We start from the raw sequence: 22,794 nt of genomic DNA, 5'->3' as shown, positions 1-22,794 counted from the left end.
TTTTAGATCAATATATACACAGTGACACTTTTTCAGACTGTCAATTCCTTAGTTCTAAAGTTAATTTGTAAAAATCTCATCCAAATCAGAAATGGCTACACTGGGCTCAGACTTTCATTCACTATGCCCATATCAGAAGGGAGGTTGGGGGTGGGGTAGTTTACAAATTTTGGATGAGGACCTGGGACTCTTGCACACATTCCTGCCTTATGGAATCTGATGAACCCAGAATAAGGATGAGGGTAGTATACCTGCACACCCATCCTTGCCTACTCCAAGTATTTCAGAGCCCCTGCTATTTTCATGGAGTCACATGCAATCTGATACAAAATGTGGTTCACGCCATCTCAGAGGAGTTGCAAACTGTGAAGTAATCCGATCTGACATGGGAAGCAAGAAACGAGCAGTCACCTGCTCCTGGAATTCTTTCATTGACATGTTTTGAAATACAAAAACAAAATTGCTCTTTAGGTTTAAATTGGTTAGGTGCTGTATTGTAAGTTACACGCATTTTTACTGCATTGATTGACTATAGGGCTCCAGACTAAAAAGATACATCTTGTAAGTGCTGACGTGCATTATAGTAATTTTTGTAAATGAGAAAATACTACAATACTTTCAATGCTGTACAAAACTGTGCTGAGAAAGATTCTTATCATATGTTGACTTAGATTTAAAAGTTAAGCAATAATTAGGTTTTAGCAACTCAATGTTAAGAACTCTATTGCTGACATTTCCAGAAGTTGTTTTGATAGCTAGGGCTATTATGAATGCTATCTGAGCTACTAACGATCCAGTGCCTTACCTCAGCAAAAGGTTTGTGTTCACATTTTGATTGATTGTTTAAGGAGTTGAGTAAAGGATTACCTGTGTTTGATATTGTAGTGGATACGTGTTTGTTTTATAGTCATAAAGGCTAACAGCAGCATGGAAACAGACCCTTCAGTCCAACTGCACAGTCCAAAATACAACATTACCTTTAATTCTTCGTATTTTGCATGCATTATTTGTCACACAGCAGGCTTGCATGGTTGAGTCATAGTCATAGAATCATAGAGCACAGAAACAGACCCTTCAGTCCAACCACTCTATGCTGACCAGGTTCTCAAACTAAACTAGTCCCACCTGCCTGTGCTTCGCTCATATCCACCTAAACCTTTCCTATTCATGAATTTATGCGAACATCTTTTCAGGATTTTAACTGTACCTGCATCTATCAATTTCTCTGAAAGTTCATTCCACACATGAGAATATATTAAAAGAGTTACCCCTCGTGTCCTTTTTAAATCTTTCTCCTCTCAGCTTAAAAATATACCCCTTAATTTTGAACTCCCGCACCTGAGGAAAAAGACCTTGTCATTCACCTTATCTATGCCCCTCCTGATTTGATAAACTTCTATAAGGTCACCCCTCAACCTCCTATGTTCCAGTCAAAAACGTCCCGGCCTTGCCAGCCTATTTTATATCTCAAGCCTTCCATTCCCAGCAACATCTTGGTTAATTTTTTCTGAACCCTCTCCAATTTAATAATATCCCTCCTATAACAGGGAGACCAGAACTGCACATAGTACTCCAGAAGGAGCCTCATGAACCTCCTGTAAAACCTCAACGCGATGTCCCAACTCCTATACTCAAAGGACGGCATTTACATTTCTTGAAGGTGTTTTATGGATGAAAGTTTATTTTCAGTAAGAATGTTTTAGAATATCACATCGCTATTTTTAATGACTATTTCAATGATATCCCGTAGTGTGTCTACAGCAGATACTGAGTGAGTGACTGGGGAGGATACAAAGAGGGGATTGGTGGACATGGAGGGTATGAGACGTATACAGGTGGGTTTGATTCAGGGTGAGGGGTGAGGGAATCAGTGTCTGACATTCACCAGTAAAACCGGATCAATATCTCTGCAAATGGAAGAGAGTATTCCAGGCTGCCGGCCTCTCTATCTACCTGCCTTGGTTGTTGCCTCAATGTCATTCTCTCCACCTCTCCAGGACAGCCACTTTTAACTGATGCACATCTGCTGGGTTCGGACGTTTACTAACTTTGTCTTCTTAGCTCCACTTGGGCTGAATGAAAGCTGGGGAACATTTTTGGGTTCTGAGGAGATGGTTTCATCAGACAGTAGAGAGAAAAATGTAACTTTTAATTATTCTTTTCATTATTGATGTCATAGGATTGTTATGGGAGAAGGAAACAACCCTGTTGCAAAACATTCATTCACTATATTCTAAAGATTGAGCATTTTGGATGCTGATTTGTTTTTTTAAAGAAATGGCTTAAATTTCGAAAGGAGAAAGTTATCTTATTTAAATACAGGCATATTCCAAAATATCTCCTCATGTGCAAAGACACATCTTCCTCAGTTAACTTCACGCTCCATGCAATCCAAAAGCTGATCAAATGAAAACAAAAGGAATCTGTAACAACGAATCACTGGGCAATTGCAAGGCAATAATCTTCTTAAAGGCATCCTGATGATTGCCTTATCAATTAGATACTTGTGGCAAAGGTTCCACTGGTAGCAACTTGGGAGCAATGAAACACCTCCATTTCCAATTTGTGGCCAGGGCTAATTTTCTCAAATGTAACTAAAGACATCAAAGATACAAACGGACCCAAATGTGGCCAATTCTCTAACAATCAGGCTTGGATATGGAAGCCTGATTTCATATAATGGCTGTATGCCATCTGGACTGGCTGTTCCTAGCCATGTTGTAACAATTTTTAAGTAATCATCATGCACGCCAGACATAAATTCCCATAAACATTTAAATTCTAGTCTTTGTTGGTTTAAATAATGTTGACCTTCAATCCATCACTGTGCATTTAACTTAAGAATCTTCTCGCATTCCTAAATTGCAGTCCATTTCTGACATTGTCTTTAAGGCAGGTGGATAAAGCTCTATAAAACAGCATCTACCTTCTTAGCAAGAAGACTTCAGAGGAGGGCCTGGCGAAACTCAAAACAGTCAATTCTCTTAATAAACCATCATAGTTATTTTTAACATGAAGCATCAATTGTACTATCTTGTCTATTCTTTCGCTTCTGTGCCTCATTTCTATTTGTATGTAACTCATTGGAGTTTCTTGACCTGGTCTGCAGCTGAGAATATTTCCCATCACAATTGACAGGCAATGTGGTGGGGATCTTACATACTCTCCATGAGGCACTGAAACAATGTGATTGATCACAGATGATCAATTGAGTGATCATAGTTAAACATGGGCTGTCTTGGCTCAGAAGAAGGGGTCTTGCCTGTTACCACAACTGGTTAAACCATTAATTTGGTTATAAGTCCAAATAGTAGCAGTAAGTAGGACCTCTTCAGAGTTGAGTTGATTTGGTGATGACAATGGGCAACAGGAATCAATTTTTTAGTCTCATTATCAAGAATCTGATTCTTAGGTCAGGCAGTTTAAAGGTACCCAATGGTGCATTGATAATTAGAACTTTACAGCACAGGAACAGGCCCTTTGGCCCTCAACTGAATGGGCAAATTAATTGAACCTTAAAGGGGCAAATACAAACTCAGCTATAGGCAACTTTACAAATTAAATTTCTGTTACCCACGGTGCTTCTGATGAATTGGAGTCGCAATGTTCTATGCTTATATATATATACTTGCCCAACTGGTTAAACCCCACACACTTGGCAGTCACTGTGTGTTGTAGTATGATAAGCCATTCTTAAAGTTTTCTGGGATAAGGCGATGCCCTGACAGGGAAGTATGTGAACTTTATATCAGATATGACTAGACTGTACTTATCACTGCTTTCACAGGAGTATGATTTACAGACTGGGATTTTCACAAGTGCCAGATCCCCAGGTAGATACAAGTTAGCTGGTATTTAACACAATGCTGTCACTGCACTTAAGCAAGGAAAAGTTAGTTAGCACACCAAAGCCATTTTTCCTCCTGTGATACCCACTCATGATACTGAATCATAAGATTTTCCAGTGATGCAGATCTTATTTCCATCATCCAGGCATGTTCCTGTCCCAAAGCTATCTCCTGCTGGGCCCTGCAGAGGCTAAACAACACTGCTAGACATATTCCTGGAGCTTTCATCACCGCTAATCCCTGCCTACCTTTCCCTCGATCTCCAAATTGCCCCATGCAGTCTTGACCAACATGTGCTCAAGCAACAAAACCAGGCAAAACACCAGTCTTACATGGTTAACAAAGACACTCTGGCCATGGGCCTACTACAGTAACAGGCATCAAAATAGGGGGATTCCAGGAAATCCTGGGCACATGGTGAGGGCAAGACATGGTTTCATCATTTTGCTGTGTGTGAGGAATGTCACAAAGCGAGGTAAATCCCCCAACCTCCTCCAGGACATATCTTTGGAGCCAATGCAAAGGGAACTTGAAGCTAATTGTTCTCTCAAGCTAAAACCAATAGATAAATAACATCATAATAAATGTTATTATTGGAAACATAGCACATTTCAGCCAATATTACCAACAGATTTTACATGAATTAAAGACATCCCCTAATATTGATTAATGCATTTATGTGCTTTCAGAAAAGGATACTTCTCATGAGAAAACTTAAGTGCATATGATGGATTTCAAGTGTTTACACGATAAATATTTATTCAATTTGGCATTTAAACTTGCGCTGAAATCAAAAATTCTGGTTACAGTTTGTTATATCATTTTTTTTGTAAAATTAGCTAATAATTGATTAATTCTTGTTGATATAGGTTCACATTTGTAACACCACAAATGAATCTGGGACTCACTAATGCAAATAATTAATGAAAAATAATTTGCTGTGTCTCATCCAGATGTACAAATACTATGACAGCTAAGTAGTACACAATATGGTCAAGACCATCAGTAGAGTGCCTTAAAAAAATCTAGCTTTGTAAACCTTGATAGCAACTTGAATAAACCTTTACCTTGTCTGACCTTAAAAGAATACTTCAGCAACTTGACAGCTAAGCCACTCCAGTTGTAGGACTGTTGATTTCGGTTAAAGGCAATATTACCTCACAACTCAAACAAGGTTGATTGGAGAGTTTAGAATGGACAATGAAGTTAAAGTTTCAAGTTAAAAAAGCTGGGCTATACACTCCAACTATTCACCTGACGTAATTCTGGGAACAGAGTGTTTAAAAATAACAGCAGCTCTGCACAAATTATAGACAAAGATGATGCCAGCCTCAAAAGTCAGGCCATGCAGTAATTGAAGCAGAAATGAGGCCAGAAAGGACTGGATTGGAAAATTGTGAAAGTGCAGAACTTGGCTTTAAAGCATCAATTAGAACCAGTGGCTAGAATGCCATAATGTACAAGGACAATCACAGTCTTATGAGACAGGACCCTGTAAAAAACAAAGCAATGCAATTCCCCATAGCGTCTCAGAAAATCTGACGAACATTTCAAACTCCCAACTGATCAGTATCATTGAGAACCTGGCCAAGGCAAATCCTCAATAGTCAGGAGAAAGGAACAGATCCTTGCAGGTATGTAACAGCATTGCAAGAGTAGCTGGCAGCATGAAATGTTATTGAACAAAGGGCATCAATACCCATAACTGATTTAGATTTGCCATTGACCAGGACATTCTATAACCTTTCAGGGAGTAGGGGGCCAATGGATGATAATGTGTCAAAGCCAAACCCAGGTACTAGAAATAAAAGGAATGTTAATCCCAGTCCAATTCCGGGTCTGCATGATTGTACAGTAGTGGGGGTAGATATATTCAATGAATTAGACATACTAGTGGATGCCGAGAATAAGCAGATAATTTGGACAGGTAACCAAAGGAAAATACAGAAATTGAAGGGAAGACAGGCTCTTGTGAAAAATAAAGTCATCCCAAGGGAGCATCTCAGTTAAAAGAAGAGTTTGGTCAGGGGATGGGCCGTACAGGCTCCTTTGTCAGGTATTACCTGAAATAAGGGTGATTACTAAACAAGGATGTGGGTTCATTGATACGTCCTCAGTAGTGGTCCCAGAACCCTACCATCAGGACCACAAACAATACCCCGTAAAGCCAGAGACCATGAAGGCTGGGGATTTAATTCTGAAAGAACTCACAGATCAGGGAATCCTGAGGCTAACTGCCTCAATCACTAATTCCCCAATGTGGTCAGTCAAAAAGCCTGACAGATCCTATCGGTTAATGATTGACTCTACAGCACTCAACAAAGTAACAGTGCGGGAACGCTCAAGAATGATAAGTCCTACAACGATCCTTAATGGGTGGAAACCCGAAAATAAAATATTTACAAATTTAGGTCAACCCAGTAGGCTCTGGTTGACACCGCTAGACCACTGAATCCCAAGACAAATTTACTTTGCAGTAGAAGGAAGGCAGTATGCTTCGGCAATTCCACAATAGCCTGAAAATCTTCCACTGGGTCATGAGAGAGATGCGTCAGTGTGATGTTCAGCCCTACAATAGTACAATCTTACAATATGTGGATGGATATCCTAACAGTAACAGTGTAGGGTAGCATGGTGGCTCAGTGGTTAGCACTGCTACCTCACAGTGCCAGGGACCTGTGTTCAATTCCACCCTCAGGCGACTGTCTGTATTCTTTTTGCACATATTTCCCCTTATTTGGCTGGTTTTCCTCTGGGTGCTCCTATTTCCTCCCGCAGTCCAAAGATATGCAAGTTAGGTGGAGTAAGGATAGGGTAAGGGGTGGGTCTGGGTGGGATGCTCTTCAGAGGGTTAGTCTGGACTCGATGGGCTGAATGGCTTGCTTCCAAACTGTTGGGATTCTATGTTGGGGTCACAACAGAGCTTTCTTGACAGTCTTAAAATCCATAAAGGGACGCTGGGTTCAAGGTAAGCCCCCAAAGAGGTGCAAATAGTGCTGACATGGGTTGGATACTTAGGATACAAGATTCCTCAGGGAAACACAGGACAAGAAAATAATCACTATGCACCTGCCTGGCCCCATCACAGTCAGGTCCGAAAGATCATGAGACTGTTTAACTACTACCACTGCCTCTTACGCTGGTTTGCAGAGCCCATCCCAAGGTTAGTGAAGGGAGTGAAACAGGGAATGGGGGACCAGAGACAGCTTATAGAGAGTCGGGGGCTGCTCTCATGTTAGAACCTGCTGCTACCTGATATGTCCTCACCCTTCCATATTTTCCGCAGTATCGATTGGGACTTTTATAACACCGTAGTGGTACAAGAATGAGGAGACAATATGAGACCTGTAGCATATTAGTCCACACTGTAGTCCCTTATTGTGAAAGAACTGGCCAGGTGTGTGGCGAGACTGTGCTACATGAACAGCCTGGGTGTGTGAACATCTCAGTACGTCTGGATAAATAGTACTGCACCCACATCATATGTTCGTGGAGTTGTTAAACACTGGGAAATTGAAAGTAGCATCTACCTCCAGATGGTCAGCATGGGAGGCTGTGTCACTACCAAAAAAAACAAAGCAGTACATATCATTAGGGATACTAAAATTAATCCAGCAGGTGGAACAACATCCGAAGGGGAACCGCAGAAGTGTCAGATGAGATTAGGCCACGAGGTAGAGAGATGCCTCTCAGACGGACCACTTGAGGACCCAGATTTGAGCGTCTGTGTGATGGATCTAGAAGATGTATAAGCAAGCATTTTTGGACAGGGGGGTGGGGTAATAACAATTTGAATAAACCTTTTCCTTATCTGACTAACTACTTTGAGACAACACTTTAGCAACTTGACAGCTAAACCACTTCAGTCAAACGTTCCTTCACTTGAAGACAATATCACCTCACAGTTCAAACAAGATGATTGGAGAGTTTAGGACGGATGGTGAAAGTCTTAGTTTCAAGTTTTAAAATAAAACTGGGCTACACACTCCAACAATTACCTGCTATAATTCAGGGAATAGAGTGCTTAAAAATAACAGCAGCTCTGTACAAATTATACATGAAGCTGATAGCAGACTTGAATGTCAGGTCATGCAGCAATGACTCCACGCTGAATAGTAGCAGAAAGGAGGGCAGAAAGGACTGGATTTGAAGACATCACCGAAACTAGTGGAGTTATCTCCAATTAAAATAAGCTTTTCTGATATATAAATGAACCCACTGAGACAGTCCACCCATTCATATTAACTATAAATGTTTGCTCAAATGATGCTTAAGCCTTTTTGTATCGCTAGAAGATTTACGAAAAATATCCACAACAAGCTCACAAAAATTGAAGCTTTGATTCTAAGCTAAAACAAAAATTATTTTAAAAAAACACCTCCAAACTTGACGTTATTTAATGTACACATCCAGATAATTTTAATAAGCCAACTATTGTATCTGTTTCCGAAACAGCCATATTTTGCAAATTAAGAATGCTGGAGTTGGGGCGTTACAATGAACTAGTTTAAGTATCTGTGAACTACCTTAAACTGCAGAATGATGGCATGAGTTCCTTCTGTTGAGGAGTTTACAAGTTGCCGTGTCACGTAAGGGTGGGCACCTTCAATCGCTGTGGATCACAGCCCCAAAAGCTGGTTGCTATGGAGAACCTGAAAGCAGAGATCTAAAAGTATAGCTGGTGACAGCATCCGTGAGGAAGGGGTGTGTGTGCGTGAGAGTGTGAGTGGGTGGGGGGGGGGGGTGGGGGGGTGGGGGGGTGGGGGGGGGGGGGTGGGTGTGTGGGGGGGGGGGGGGTGATCACATGGCTGCTGAACTGAGTTTTCAACTGCCAGCTGGAGCTTAGCAATGTTATGGAACAGTTTGAACTCTACTTCTGATGCTAACAGCTCAATTCGAGGTGTTCCCTGCTGTAGATATTCTGCTACCTTAAATACAAAGTTATGAGAAAAATACCTGATGACACTAGTGTGGGCAATTGGAGAACTCGGGATAAAAAAAAAATCTTATTCAAGCTTCGTAGAAAAATGTCCAGGCATTGGCTGCTATTAATCCTATTTATGTTGACCACTGTATGGTTTTGAGCAGGAAGATCTGCACAACCTTTCATTACAATCTTATCCCAAGAAAGTAAAGTAAAATATGATCTAACCGTTGGCCGCTGACGTAGGAAAGAGGTTTCACAGGGTACGTTTGACTAGCATTCACAGTTCACCATAACCGGAGCAAGGTCACCCAGTTATTAAAAGTAAAAGGAGCACTTCACGAGAAACATAATCAAATATAACACATTTAAATTTGATTTGCAAGATGTTTTAAACGGCAGTAAGTGGCAGCTGGGGGTGCACTGTCCAATTTACCCTAGGTCACAACAAGCAAGAAGAAATCGGTCAGTTCGGGCTATTTCACGCAGGAAGTTCGTTGCGTGTAAAAGGAACAGCAGCAACTTGTGCAGGTAGGGAAAAAGATACCTGTACATGTAAATACTGGAACAATGTATCGGAGACTGGTCCAAACAGCAAGCTAAACTTTTAAAGGAAATTCTATCTCTCGCCATTATAAATGCCACACCAACAGATTTAGGACACATATTAGGCCATGTACACTATATTCCTCTACAAATAACACAATCAATCCCCGCTTCTTGTTTACTGTAATGAAATATAAAAATTAAAATAGAAATTGCCATTTACAGAAGAAAAGAGCCAAAAGTATTTACTGGAGACCTTACACTAAAATAAAACTCACAGTACAAGTTTCTCCATCTGAAGACTTGCACCACCGGCAGTCGACTCTGTGTCTGAACGGTTTCTTAGAGGACTTTGTAAATATTCCTCAAATTGTAAATGGTACAGTTTACACATTGAGGTAAGACTGGCAAAGAAATGGAACTGATTCCAAATTATTTGTATCTTTTAATGCTCTCTATATTCACTTAAGACATCATTATTTTCCTTTTCTGTGCATCAGAATTTTAATACAGCCATTTAAAATGACTTCTTTTTAGTTGCAGATGACTGACGAAACTACATTAAGTATTTCATTCTTTCGCAAGCCTCGCAGTCTGTTTAAAGTAAGTGTGCTCATGGTTCAAACTGAAATCTATGGCCCACTTCAATCAACAGCTTGTGTGTTAGTCTTTGATATTCAGCCATTCACCGGTTAACATGTTTTGGCACATTGGTAATTCAGAGAGGGGCAAGAAATCAAATGTATTTTGGGAAACATTTGATTTGTGAACCCTTTCATTATAACATATACTGTCAAAGATGCATTTTTATGGATTTGCATTAAAAATACTCATTTCAATTTCATCCCTACCATTAATACCTTGAACAAGTTACCTGTCTATGCAAAATTGCATCCGGGTTGGACTAAGATGTTTACGCCACTTGATCTTGGGATAAATATGTTGTGGATATCAATATCTGGAACCTTTTAATTCAATCTGCCTTAATGTAGCTTATGCACAGGAATACTCAATTGTTCCAATATTACAATTTTGAACATGCCAACTGCCCTGCAAAATAGCAGTACGGAAGATTACAGAACTACACCTCCCCAAGTATTCAAAGGGACTAAGCCATACAGCAACTCTCAACATCAGAAATTCCCGGGCACAAAATGAACAATAACATATAGCCACAGGGTTTCTTCCATCTAAACTTTCAGAAACAATTTCACAACAGTAACAACACATTTTGGCAAAGCTAAGATCCATTCATTTAAGCTGGCTGTAAAACGATGCATATTAAACTGAATTAGAACTGCAGGTAAAACAAATGCGCCTATTCTGACTGAACAGATGGCAATTCATAGTTTGTGTGTAAAGAGGTTTAACTCCTGGAGTCCAGTTTAGGAATTTTTTACGTTAAAAAGAGGCGGGTGGGGGAACAATTAAAAAAAAAGCTTTTCAACTTAACTAAAACTTCACCTGCCAGCCACAAGTGAGTCACTCTATTCACATTTAAGAATTGAGGAGTGTAGTGGCAGTTAAGCATAGGTGTCGGGTTAATCTGGTCATTTAACTGGTAAATGTGGGTTTAGTGGGTCTGATTCTTAGACCAAGAGAGTAAAAGGAAATGAAACACACGGCGAAGAAAGTGATTACCTCAGGTAATGAAAAACTGAGATAGCTGCACAAGATCAAAGCGCCTTGTAAATTCACTGCAGAAGCAATGTACCTAACAGCAAGTTGTCACCTGCAAGCTGCAGACAGCCTGCCTTTGCCACTATAGAGCTTTGAAAGCAAACACCCAGGAACAGGCAATCACACTGTGGCAGTGTTGTGGTCACAAAGCTAAGTACGAAATGAGAAAAACATGTTACTACACAGCACATCAGAAAGTTTAGCTGGGAGCTATGTGCTGATTAATATCAGATCCCCCCCCCCCTCCCCACCCCTCCCCTTCCCAGCCTCTTGATGATCTTGTCACATCTGGCTGACAAATCCTTACAAGCGCATCCAAAACGCGATCAGCGCGCTATGCTGCGGGACAGGCTGAAGGAATTAGAGGCAGCGACCTCGTTCTAGCTATGGAACTAATGAAGCTGACTGCTTCTGCAAACTGAGACACACACACAGAGAGAGAAACACACACATCCATAGACAGGCACAGACGCAAAGAAAACACATCCTGCCCCAAGGATTGTCGAAATAATTTACAAAGAGAGAGAAAAAATAAAGTGAGGACATGCAGCTAATTCGCGTCATTGGAAAGGCAGATCGTTTACAGCCTATGGAGATAACACGACAAGGCAGCTCGTCTCGATGACATTGCTACCCCCTTTGTATTTCTATCGTTCTCGGAATTTGCTCCATACAGTACTGAATGATCCTACGTCCAGTTGTCTTATACAAGGGTTCAAGTTTACATGAAGTTCTTTGGAAAGATCAAGTCGAAACTTTCAGTGTCTCCCTGATGTTGTTGCAGGCAGTTAGTGAAATTAAACAAAATTAAAAATAAATTAAAGACTCACGTCAGACATTGTCAGCACTGACCGGTCCGCACCGTTACCATCCACTTTGCCATTCCTCGCCGGTTCAATAAAGCTTCGCATCAGATCCTGCCTGTAACAGGCAGCATGTCTGAATCTCAGTTTTGGGTTGTGGTTCCAACACTGCCTGCACAGCAGATCCTCCCACTCGGTGTTTCTCGGGAATTTTTTTTCCGTTCTGTGTGTTTGAGGTGGGGTGGGGGCGACTGGATTCGCTGTCTACCTCAGTGGCCCAGCCTAGAGTTGTCTGAGCCTGCCCCTCGAGTCACAGGGCAGTCCCTCTGCAATGTAAGGCCCTGAGACTTCTGCACGGATTTGATCAAAAGGAATTGCAGAGAGCTGTCTCGACATCCCAATGAAATGCAGTCAGAACAGATTGTACCTCAGCCCTGTCGACTGGAATGACATATCAATGCAGCTACTTTTAAAAAAAAACACTGAAACAGATACTGTTGAATCACACAGCTGCATCAACCCAGACTGCCTAAGAACTTTTGTTTTTTTCTAAATGGTACATTTTATTAGGTGAACCTTTTAGAAAGTAAAGCATCGAGATAAGTTAAATATTTGGACTATTTCATTCTAGGAATGCAGGGGGATAAAACAGACTGATGAAATGAAGAAAAAAAAATCATTTATCATGCACACTCTGTGCCAGGCATTGGGAGATGTGCCAGGGGTAATGATGGATTGGTGAGTCTTGCCTTTGCTGTACGGGCAGAGTAAAAGATTTACTGGCCATATGTAGCACAGGTGAAGGTTTTTAACGACCATTAACATCAGGATGAATGCATAGGCGTGCAACGATAGTTCCGCACAGAAAGTCTGCTTAGTACCGACCTCAGCAACTGCAGCCTATCTGACCTGCTCGTCAGTGCCAGGGTCTGACAGCTCTTTGTACTGTAAATACTTACAGGTCTGAGACGAATGGATCGAATAACAAAGTAGTCACTGACTCTTGGGGTGTGTTAGCGTGTCCCTGCTGTCAGAAGATCGTGTGTAAACAGTGGAGAGAGCACACACTGCTCTATGCGTTTTGTTTGCACTCTGTCGCGCTTTACAGAACTAATCTCTTAGTGGAACGAACGGGTGAAACGGCAAAGGGACGGAAGCAGCTTTATCTTAACCTGCGTTTGAAGTTTGATAATGGTAGCACTTCCTTATTGTCTGGTGGAATTTATCTCCTGGACATAAAGGCAAACCCCTCAAAAGCTCCCTGGCCGGCACCATATTCAGGATTGTTCTGAGTGACTCCCTTTCAAAGCAACTTTTTTTTTATTTAAACTGGATCACCATAGAAGCCTTTCACGATCTGAGGTGATCCAAAAATGAATCAAAGCCAATGAAAGTACTTTCAAAGTTTAGTCACTGCTATAATGTGAGAAACATGACAACCAATTTGCACATAGCAAGCTCTCATAAGCATAAAATAAACACAAGATGGGGTGGCATGGTGGCTCAGTGGTTAGCACCACTGTCTCACAGCATCAAGGACCCAGGTTTGATTCCAGCCCCAGGCGAATGTTTGTGTGGAGTTTGCACATTCTCCCTGTGTCTGCCCAGGTTTTGTCTGGGTGCTCTTGTTTCCTCCTATAGTCCAAAGATGTGTGGGTTAGGTCTATATGCTAAATTGCTCACTGTGTCCAGGGATGTGTAGGTTAGATGGATTAGCCATGGGAAATGTAGGGTTGGGGATTAGGGAATAGATAAGGTAGAGGCAGGGAGGTTGTTTCCACTAGCAGGTGAAGCTAGGACTAAGGGGCATCACCTCAAAATAAAGGGAAGCAGATGTAGGACTGAGAACAGGAGGAACTTCTTCACCCAAAGTGTTGTGAATCTGTGGAATTCCCTGCCCAGTGAAGTGGTTGAAGCTACCTCGCTGAATGTTTTTAAGGCAAGGCTAGATAAATTTTTGAACAGGAGAAGAATTAAGGGTTATGGTGTGTGGGCGGGTAAGTGGAGCTGAGTCTCAAAAAGATCAGCCATGATCTTATTAAATGGCGGGGCAGGCTCGAGGGGCCGGATGGCCTACTCCTGCTCCTAGTTCCCATGTTCTTATGATTGGTCAGTGTGGATTCAATGGGCCAAATGGCCTGCTACCACACTGTAGGGATTCCGAGTCTATATAAGTGACAATGATTAGATAACCATTTAGCAATTCTAGTTGATGCATAAAGGCAACAGAAAGCATTCCCATTGTTTTTCTTCCTGCTCCCTGCTCCACAGGTTTTTTTTACATTCACTTGATAGAACAGGTTAAGTCTTGATCATCTGAAATGTGATGTTTCAACAATGCAGCACTCCCCTGGTACTGCAATGGAGCCCGGGTCACTGGATGGAGCTAAATCCCTCTTGACTCAGACAAGAATGTGACCTATTGAATCAAGGCCAACTTATAAATTAATGTGTATTGATATTAACTGCATGTTTGCCACACTTCAGATGTCTCAAACACAAAAAAGTCATTCAGAGATAGTAAGAACTGCAGATGCTGGAGTCAGAGATTACACAGTGTAGAGCTGGAGGAACACAGCAGGCCAGGCAGCATCAGAGGAGCAGGAAAATGACATATTGGGTCGGGACCCGAAACGTCAACTTTCCTGCTCCTCTGATGCTACCTGGCCTGCTGTATTCCTCCAGCTCCACACAAAAAAAAAATCATTTGTTGTTTTTCTAATCTTGAAAACTGGCCTCTCAGAGTCAGAATTCATGATGCTAAAAACAGCTGAAATTCTGTCGACACAAATTTGGAATTAAAAACTAGTCAAATGGCAACTATGAAATGACCATTGATTGTTGCAAAACCCATCTAGTTCACTAATGTCCTTTAGGAAAGAAAATCTGCTGTCCTTATTTGGCCTGACCTGTCCTACAAGTGAGACCAGACCCATAGTAATCTGGCGGATTCTCAACTGCCCTCTGAAAAGGCTGAGCAGATCATTTAGTTGGATCAAGCCCTTATGAAGTCTAAAAAGGTTGAAACCAAATGGGCCACACAGCATCAACACCGGAAAAGACTACAACACCTATCCCCTGTGGACCACAGTGGTTCAAAATGGTAGCCACCACTAGCTTCTCAAGAGAAAATTAGTAAGGGCAATAAATGTTGTCCTGGGTAGTGAAGACCACAACCCATGAATGAATAGTAAAATAAAAGATACTCATTTGCAAACAAGCTCAAACTTGCTGCTGGATGCACATATTCAGACTGAACCATATACCACAAAGAGTTATGTGCCATCAAAGACACATGTCAGATCAAATACAGCTGCACCTTAGCAGCTAAGCATCACAGGTTGCCCATTGGCAATGCCAAGGAAAGTTGACAAGCAAATTAAATTGGAGTCATGTCATATAGACTAGAAAGATTCATTGTCTAGGACCTGTTAGCCAATTGCAACTCACACTGTGGTAACAAAGATTTGCATTTGTGTCATACTTTTCACAACCTCAAGACAATCAAAATCACCTTATGGCTAATGAAATACTTTTGAAATGAAGTCACTGTTGAAGCATGAGGCACACCACAGTCAATTTACACACAGGAAGTTTTCACGAGCAAGAGTGTGATGACTGAATAATCTTTTTTTAATGATAAACATTAGCCAGGACACCAGTGAGATCTACCCTGCTGCTTTGCAAAATAGCATGATGTGTTTTTTTAAATCTGAGAGGGCAGTCAGGGCCTAGGTTGTACATCTCACCTGGCATTGCAGCACTCCCTCAACACTGTACTTCAGAGTCAACTTAAATTAGATGCTCAAGTCTCTAATGACTCAGACAGCACGACCAACTCAGCTGACACCTTACGAGGCCATTGTGGTACAGAGGTCCTGATGATCTATTCAGATAAATTCCTGCTCCTGACTGCTGTCTGTTAAATCCTGATGCAAAAACATGGTGACTGGTGAGCATACAAATAGGCCTGACTGCAATATACATGCTGGTCTTGTGTTCAGGGCTCGTGTGGCCACTTGGTGCGAGTTACTGTCATAGGAGCATGGAAAATCTGAGCAGCAGTAGGCCTTTCGGTCTTTTGAGCCTACTACAGCATTCAATATTATCATGGCTGATCACCCAACTCAGTACCTTGTTCCCCTTCTCACTTTCTCCTGACATCCTCAGATCCCTTCAGCCCTAAGAACCATATTTAACTCTGCCTTTGAAACATTCAATGGTTTGACCTCAACCACTTTCTGGGGCAGAGAATTCCCCAGGCTCACCACTCTCTGGGTAAAGACATTTCTCCTCATCTCAGTCCTGAATACCCTGTATCCTTAGTGTGTGATCCCTGGTTCTGGACTCCCTACTCACCATGAACAGCCCTCCTGCATTTACCCTGTCTAGTCTTGTTAGAATTTTGTAGGTTTTCATCAAATTAGCCCTATTCTTCCTTGTGTTAACAGTTTCAGTATTAGCCACAAACTCAGTGCAGTATGACTGGCCCTTCTAACTGCCTGGAACTCAAACTCAAATTGGTAGCTGCAGGCTAAGTGCTTCCTAATGCTGTGCATTTATTAGAAAACCCATTCTTCAGCAGGTTTCCACAGGTTGCAGACCTGCCAAGGGCTTCAGTGCATTTCAAAACACTAAACAAACCAATAGAAAGCTTTTCACTATTTTCAGGAGCCAAAACAAAAACGTCACAAAAAGCCCAGCTTTGAGTTAATGTGGAAATAAGTTTGATGTGGGAAATAAAGGGTTAACAGAGTTCATTGTGTTAACTAAAAGCAACATGCTACTGATGCTGGTAATCTGAAATAAAAACAGAAAATTCTGGAAAAAACTCAGCCAGTCTGGCATCATCTATGGAGAGAGAAACAGAGTTATGGTTCTGAGGCTAATATATGACTCCTTCAGAACTATGATTTTCTCACTTGTAGTGTTCAAGTTATTTTTATCTCTGGTCACTGGAGTTTACAGCAATTAAATTGCTTTTCTCTCTCTCTTTATTGTGTCATTTACATGTATGGGAAAAATGAAGTGATTATAGAAGGGATGTAGAATACAATTATAGGAAGAGATAGAAAATGTGATCAAATGGGGAGACACTGCCTGCAGAAACTGTTGTATCAATGTCTCCAGTAACTAAAATTTGCAAAAGCCTTCTCTCCATTGAAAAGTCTTCTCTGCATATGCTTGAATAAACTTCAATATGCTATATATATTTACCTCCCAACTGGTGCTTGAAATCCCCATAACATGCTCAAAGAAAAAGCTATTTTGACAACACATAGCTTCACAGAACTCAACTGAATTTAATCATAGGTCAAAAACCAGCCTTAGACAATCAATTTCCATTCTTCCCTCACTCTATGCATTCAACATTTACTTGTAATGCAAAATTCGAGTGCTCACTGTAAAAAATCATTTGCTGGACCTATTCGGATCTATTAGATTTTGGTTGAAAAAGAGTTAAAATACAGTGAGGTGTGGCAGTCTGCCTCTCTGCTCTGCACCTACAGAATCAAGGCAAGCCCAGCTGTGATAAAGTCAATATAGTGAACTGCATGCTGAGCAAGACAATTATCAGTGGATGGGAATCTGCTGGGACACAGACTGAGATATCACATGGTATCTGTAACTAGCAGAGTTCGTTGGGTTTTGGCGGTCACTATATCCAGGCCACAAGGGGTATTGACTGAATTGCTTTTGCTGTGTTTTTAAAGGCGAGGGGTTGAACAAGAGTTGAACATGCTGATTCAATGAAGTGCATCTAAGATACAGCAGCTAGTTCATTTGGTCATGAAGTTGTCTGCAGTGGAAAAAAAAATCAATGCTTTTCATTTTGACAGCTCCTCAAGGGGCAACTAGTACAGTCAAGGGTAATGAGTACAACGAAATAAGCCATAAAAAGGAAAACTCCAAGGTGCACCAGGTTGAAGCTTAATAATTCTCATCACGTCGTGTTTTTTTTTGGTTTGTGAGATTCTGGGCTGTGTTATATTCTCGAAGAAGAGCAAGCACCCACGATGCAAGGGGACAGCTAGCTCACCTGATGTGGTCCAATTCAGGAAATCATAAACTAAACTACAATAATAAACTGCTCTGTTGTAATAATAAGCCCCTAACACAAGACAAAAGGATTTCACCAGAGCTTATATTATGGAACAGAAAAAAAACAGTCAATTCAGAAAGCTGGTGCAGTGTTTGTTATTTCTTGTCAAATATGTCAGAAATCATGGGGCCAACTTCCACTCAGATGCACAGCTCATGTTCTTTTTACACTGTGCATCAATACAAAAATGTGGCCACTTTCACAAAGAGGTTCAGAATCAAGGAGACGGGAAGGGAAAGGAAGCAAAACAAATGAAACTGGTGATTAATTGACATCCTGTGTCCAAATCTGCCACCTTTTTCTCCCTGACAAGAGCAACACATGCACAGTACCCTTCTGGGTGCCAATTGGAAAATAAATAACTTAGACTGAAATTCAATCAATGTTGACAATGATGTCCCATCAATACCTCATTCCCAACTTTTTTTATACAAAGAAATGCTTCTCCACAAAACTCAGGAAATGAAACAAAACAGGAGGGGAGGCGAGTGAGTGCAGTACATTCCCCAGTCAATCCTCCTACTGCAAAAGCAAAACATCTGAAGGACTGAGGGTCAATGGTGCATCGATGTGTTGCGAAAAGGAGAGGGGGATGGGGAGAAAGGATAAGATATGCCTACAGCCAAACAATTTCATGACAGTATCCCATTCTCCCAGCTGAAGGAGTGGTGTCTCTTCTGAAAATTCAGTGCAAGAAATAAAACACAAGTAAATTCCACCCTATTAATTGTTTGTGCAAATTGTAAATGCGTGGTATAAATGGATTTTTTTTTGGCTAAGTCCAAGCTGCATCATGTTTCTGCGCATGGGTTTTCGCCATGAGGCCGAGCGAGAATTCTCACTGTATCTTACCAAACTGGCCTCATTAGCTATCTACTTCACCCATATGATGGCTCTCACATCTGCTTCTAGCCTCATCTTACCATGTGCCATTCCTAGAACAGCTCACCACTCAATGATATTCACTGAAAGACAGGTCCTCCTTGTACCCATGCCATCTTCAAAGGCTCATTGTGTACCTGGAGAAACACTGTTAGTCCAGAACTGAGCTGTCCTGCGCAGTTCCTGATAATTGTTGTGTGCACAGTGGACAGGGAGCTGGAGGTCTTGCTGGTTGGAGAGATGCAATACAGCAGTTCATCGTTTCCCCGGGTCCAGCATTGGAGGCCATGATGCTGGACCTTGCCAGCCTGCTCTGAGGCCACCACCAGTGTCAGTGCAGTTTCAGCCATCTGGGGGAATCCATAGCATTGTAGGAAGGAGGTCAATGATCTTCACTCACGTGTAAATGCTAGCGTCTTCTGTCTGATATCTCATGCTCACTCTGTCTCAGGTCCTTTAACCAGCTCCCACCAAAGCTCATGCTCTACTACTCCCCCTAGTGCCTGTCTTATTCACTGTCAACCATCCCAAACCCTGACAGCCCTTACCCCTGTGTGCCCATTGCGGTGCCTACTTACTCACTCAGGACACCTGAAACAAAAGTAACAGGTGTGCCATCCACTTTCATCTTCTGCCTGTCTCTCATTCCAGGACATAAACAGCCCCTAAAAGGTCAGAAAGAATAAGACAAGTGGTGGGCTGTCCAATAATTGCCTCCTCACCCTTCCTGTGGAGAACATTCTCACTCTAACCATCCCAAATGGCTGACACCTGGACTGATATCAAAGCCTGCCCTCGACTCACTGCTCTGGGGCTCCATGAGTGAAAGCTTTCCCCCTCATCTTGTCTGAGTTCTGCGGACAGACATGACCAGCTTCCTTCCTTTTGTGACTGACCTAAATGGTGAGGCAAGACAATACTAATATGTTGTAGCTCTGGCTGAGAGGGTGAAGGGTGCAAAGGCAAGGCAAGGTAGGGATGCTATGAGCATCCAGGTGGACTCAGAGCAAGTGAGCACTATGGCAATGAGTGAAGAGTCCAGAGATCCAGTCCATGAGCTGGGTGTGTGCGTCCCTCAGTGTGCTATGTCTTTGCTGTAGAATTACGATGATATTCACCAGTGCAGCCTAAAATACAGAAGTGCAGAAGTGTTCTGTAAGTGGATCAGAGATGGGCCATGAGGGCTCTTTGGAGCTAGTATGTGTTGAGCCAGTGTTTGTGAAAATGGAGTGTGAGTGGCCAGTGCTCATGTGTGTGTGCCCTGAGATACTGATGCCCATGGAGTGTGCCCTCAGATATTGGTGTCCATTACCCAACGTTGAGGTTCTTTAGGGCATGCCGTGACCTGAAGTCACTGGGTACTTGCTCTGGTTCTCATGTCAAGGTTTCTTAACATCAAACTTGTTTGACTAATTTATTAAGATAGAAAACCGACTATTAATGAGGTGAGTTGGGCTGTCAACAGGGCACCTAACAAGCAATAACCCCCCTTTAACTGGCAATTCGCCACTGCCTGGGGAGAACCTCACTTCCCCACTTGTCAAAAGCATAAAAAAGGGAGGGAGATGGTCATGACACTGTTATAAGTTTCATTGGAATTCTTGCATGACTCTGCCACAAATCTCCTTACAGTCCATGTTGCTCAGACGTCTATAAGATTCTGCTCTGGGTTTTTGCATTCTTAGTGATCTTGATGTAATTCTTAATTTTTTATTCATTTGATGAGGGTGTCAGTAGTTGGGCCATCATTTATTATCCATCCCCAATTACCCAGAGGGTGGATAAGAGTCAGCCACATTGCTATGGGTCTGGAGTCACGTTTAGGCCAGACAAGGTAAGGATGGCAGATTTTATTTCCTAAAGGACATTGATGAATCAGATGAGATTTTATAATAATCAATAACGGTTACAGACTCATGGCTCAGAATAATAGCTTGGGGCTTTGGCTTACTAGCTCTGTGACGACATCATTATACCACCACTCCACCACAGGTAAATAAGAGGGATATTCATGTGTTTCTGCCCAACCACAGCACATGGAGAACATGGAGAACATAAGGAACAGGAGCAGGAAGTGGCCTTGAGTTTGATCTGCCATTTAATCAGAACTTGGTTGATCCTTGATCTCTCTATTTTCTTGCATTAGTTCTGTTAACGCCCCAAAACTCGATTAATTTCAGCCTTAAACATAACAACAATTGAACGCCCACTGTCCTCTGTGCCAGAAAATTCCAAAAATTCACCAAGTTTTGAACAAAGGAATTTCTCCTTAGCTCAGTCCTGAAACCGCCAACCCTAGAAAAAGACAATGTGGGTGCAGATCACCTGCGCATAACTGAGAAATCCCTGACCCCCCAGCCATTCATTGAAATGGAAGGAAAATTTTGCTTGTTCCTTGAAACTACATTATCCTCCATGCGTCTCTGTTGTTCTTCATGCAAATAATTCAATACAACCAGGGGCAGGAGCAGAATATATAATTCTATGTAGAATACCAAAGCTTACACTAAATAAAAACTGAAAGAACTGCGGATGCTGTAAATCAGGAACAAAAACAGAAGTTATTGGAAAAGCTCAGCAGGTCTGGCAGCATCTGCGAAGAAAAAATCAGTGTTAACATTTCAGGTCTGGTGACCCTTCCGCAGTACTGTTCTGAGGAAGGGTCACTGGACCCAAAATGTTAACTCTGATTTTTATCTTCATAGATGCTGCTGATCTTTTCCAGCAACTTCTGCTTTTGTACCAAAGCTCACATGTTTGATAAATTTAGAGGACAAGTTCCCAAACCTGGTAAGTCTGCCCTCACCTAGAAAAACAATTCTACATGGAATGGAACTGTCTTTCAGTTTTCAACATGGGTTAAGTGTTGTGGAAACAGCAATCGAAAACATTACTGAGTGGCCAATTCAATTAATTTTAACTACTGCGTTAATTTCGTGTCAGGATCAACATAGTCATTAATGAACTGCATTTGTAAGCAATCTCAGTAAAAGGATAACGACAAGCGTTTTTGCCTATTGCGTTTTCTATCATCGTGAGCAATGGAATGAAGCCAAGATTAGGGAAGAATTCAGTCAATTCAGATCCAAACACAACAAAGAGAGAAATGTCCTTCGTTTGTCTTGCTGATATCAAATATATATTGCAGAACCATCACACCAACCTTTCACCCATTGAAGTAATTACATTTGGGTATATTCGATGATCGCAGCACAAACTAATCTGTCATCTGTTACACCAAGCCACTGTCATTACTCAAGCATGCTTTTGCTGCCGTGCAGCCATCAGGAGTACAGGCAACAGACAGAAACATTATGCAATAAATAGCTAAATGTGTGCTGAATGTGGCTGTTCGATATATTGTGTGGTTTTCCTCATGACAGTCAGATACACCATACAGTGTATTTATGAATTTGATGTGACATCATGTGGAACCCTCAGTCATTATACCTACTGAGCTGGGCTCTCAGTCAGCTGTCTATCATTCATTCAAACTTCACTTGGCTGGTGGTGAGAAGGGCACTCCCTGTGAGATCCTTCTTGTACGTCTGTTCTATCTGTGCCGCTTCATTCTGCCTTCGAGACAGCTGTGGGGCGGGCGGGGTGGGGGGTGTCGAGACTGTCGCACATCTACTTCTGGAATGTGCCTTTGCAAAGGAAATCTGGAGGAAAGATGCAATGCCGAGGTTTGTCTTGAGCAGCCAGTGACACAGGACTCTGTGCTCGACAATCTGTTCCCCAGGATGCACACCAACACAAACATCAACTGCACCTGGAGGGCCATCAACTTGGTGAAAGGCGCACTTTGGTCTGCCCAAAACTTGTTGGTCTTTCAAGAAGTTGGCCTCAACTGAGTTCTGCAGACAGGCACATTCCAAGGTCGAGGACAATGTGCTGAGGGACGCACTAAAGCTGTCGCCAAGGTGCATTGGGGAAAGACCACTCTCCGAGGTCTTTCTGTCAAAGTTAAATGGGGTCTATTCAGTTATCAGACCTTCTTGGTGCCTC

At 41.9% G+C, this 22,794-nt stretch overlaps 1 protein-coding gene across 1 annotated transcript in view; it reads right to left on the bottom strand.

Annotated features, from left to right (window-relative positions):
* Window positions 1-12,263, bottom strand: part of bnc1 (basonuclin 1) — a 107,523-nt gene extending 95,260 nt beyond the window's left edge. The window contains exon 1 of the mRNA XM_020528550.2: window positions 11,829-12,263. Within this exon, the coding sequence (XP_020384139.2) occupies window positions 11,829-11,909 (81 nt within the window). The 5' untranslated portion in view covers window positions 11,910-12,263. The remainder of the gene's footprint in view (window positions 1-11,828) is intronic.
* Window positions 12,264-22,794: the final 10,531 nt, after the last annotated feature.

Source organism: Rhincodon typus, chromosome 33 (assembly GCF_021869965.1).
Source record: "Rhincodon typus isolate 14 chromosome 33, sRhiTyp1.1, whole genome shotgun sequence".
Taxonomy (NCBI): domain Eukaryota; kingdom Metazoa; phylum Chordata; class Chondrichthyes; order Orectolobiformes; family Rhincodontidae; genus Rhincodon; species Rhincodon typus.
The sequence above is the reverse complement of the archived record's forward strand: the minus strand, read 5'-3'. Positions and strand labels throughout refer to the sequence as shown.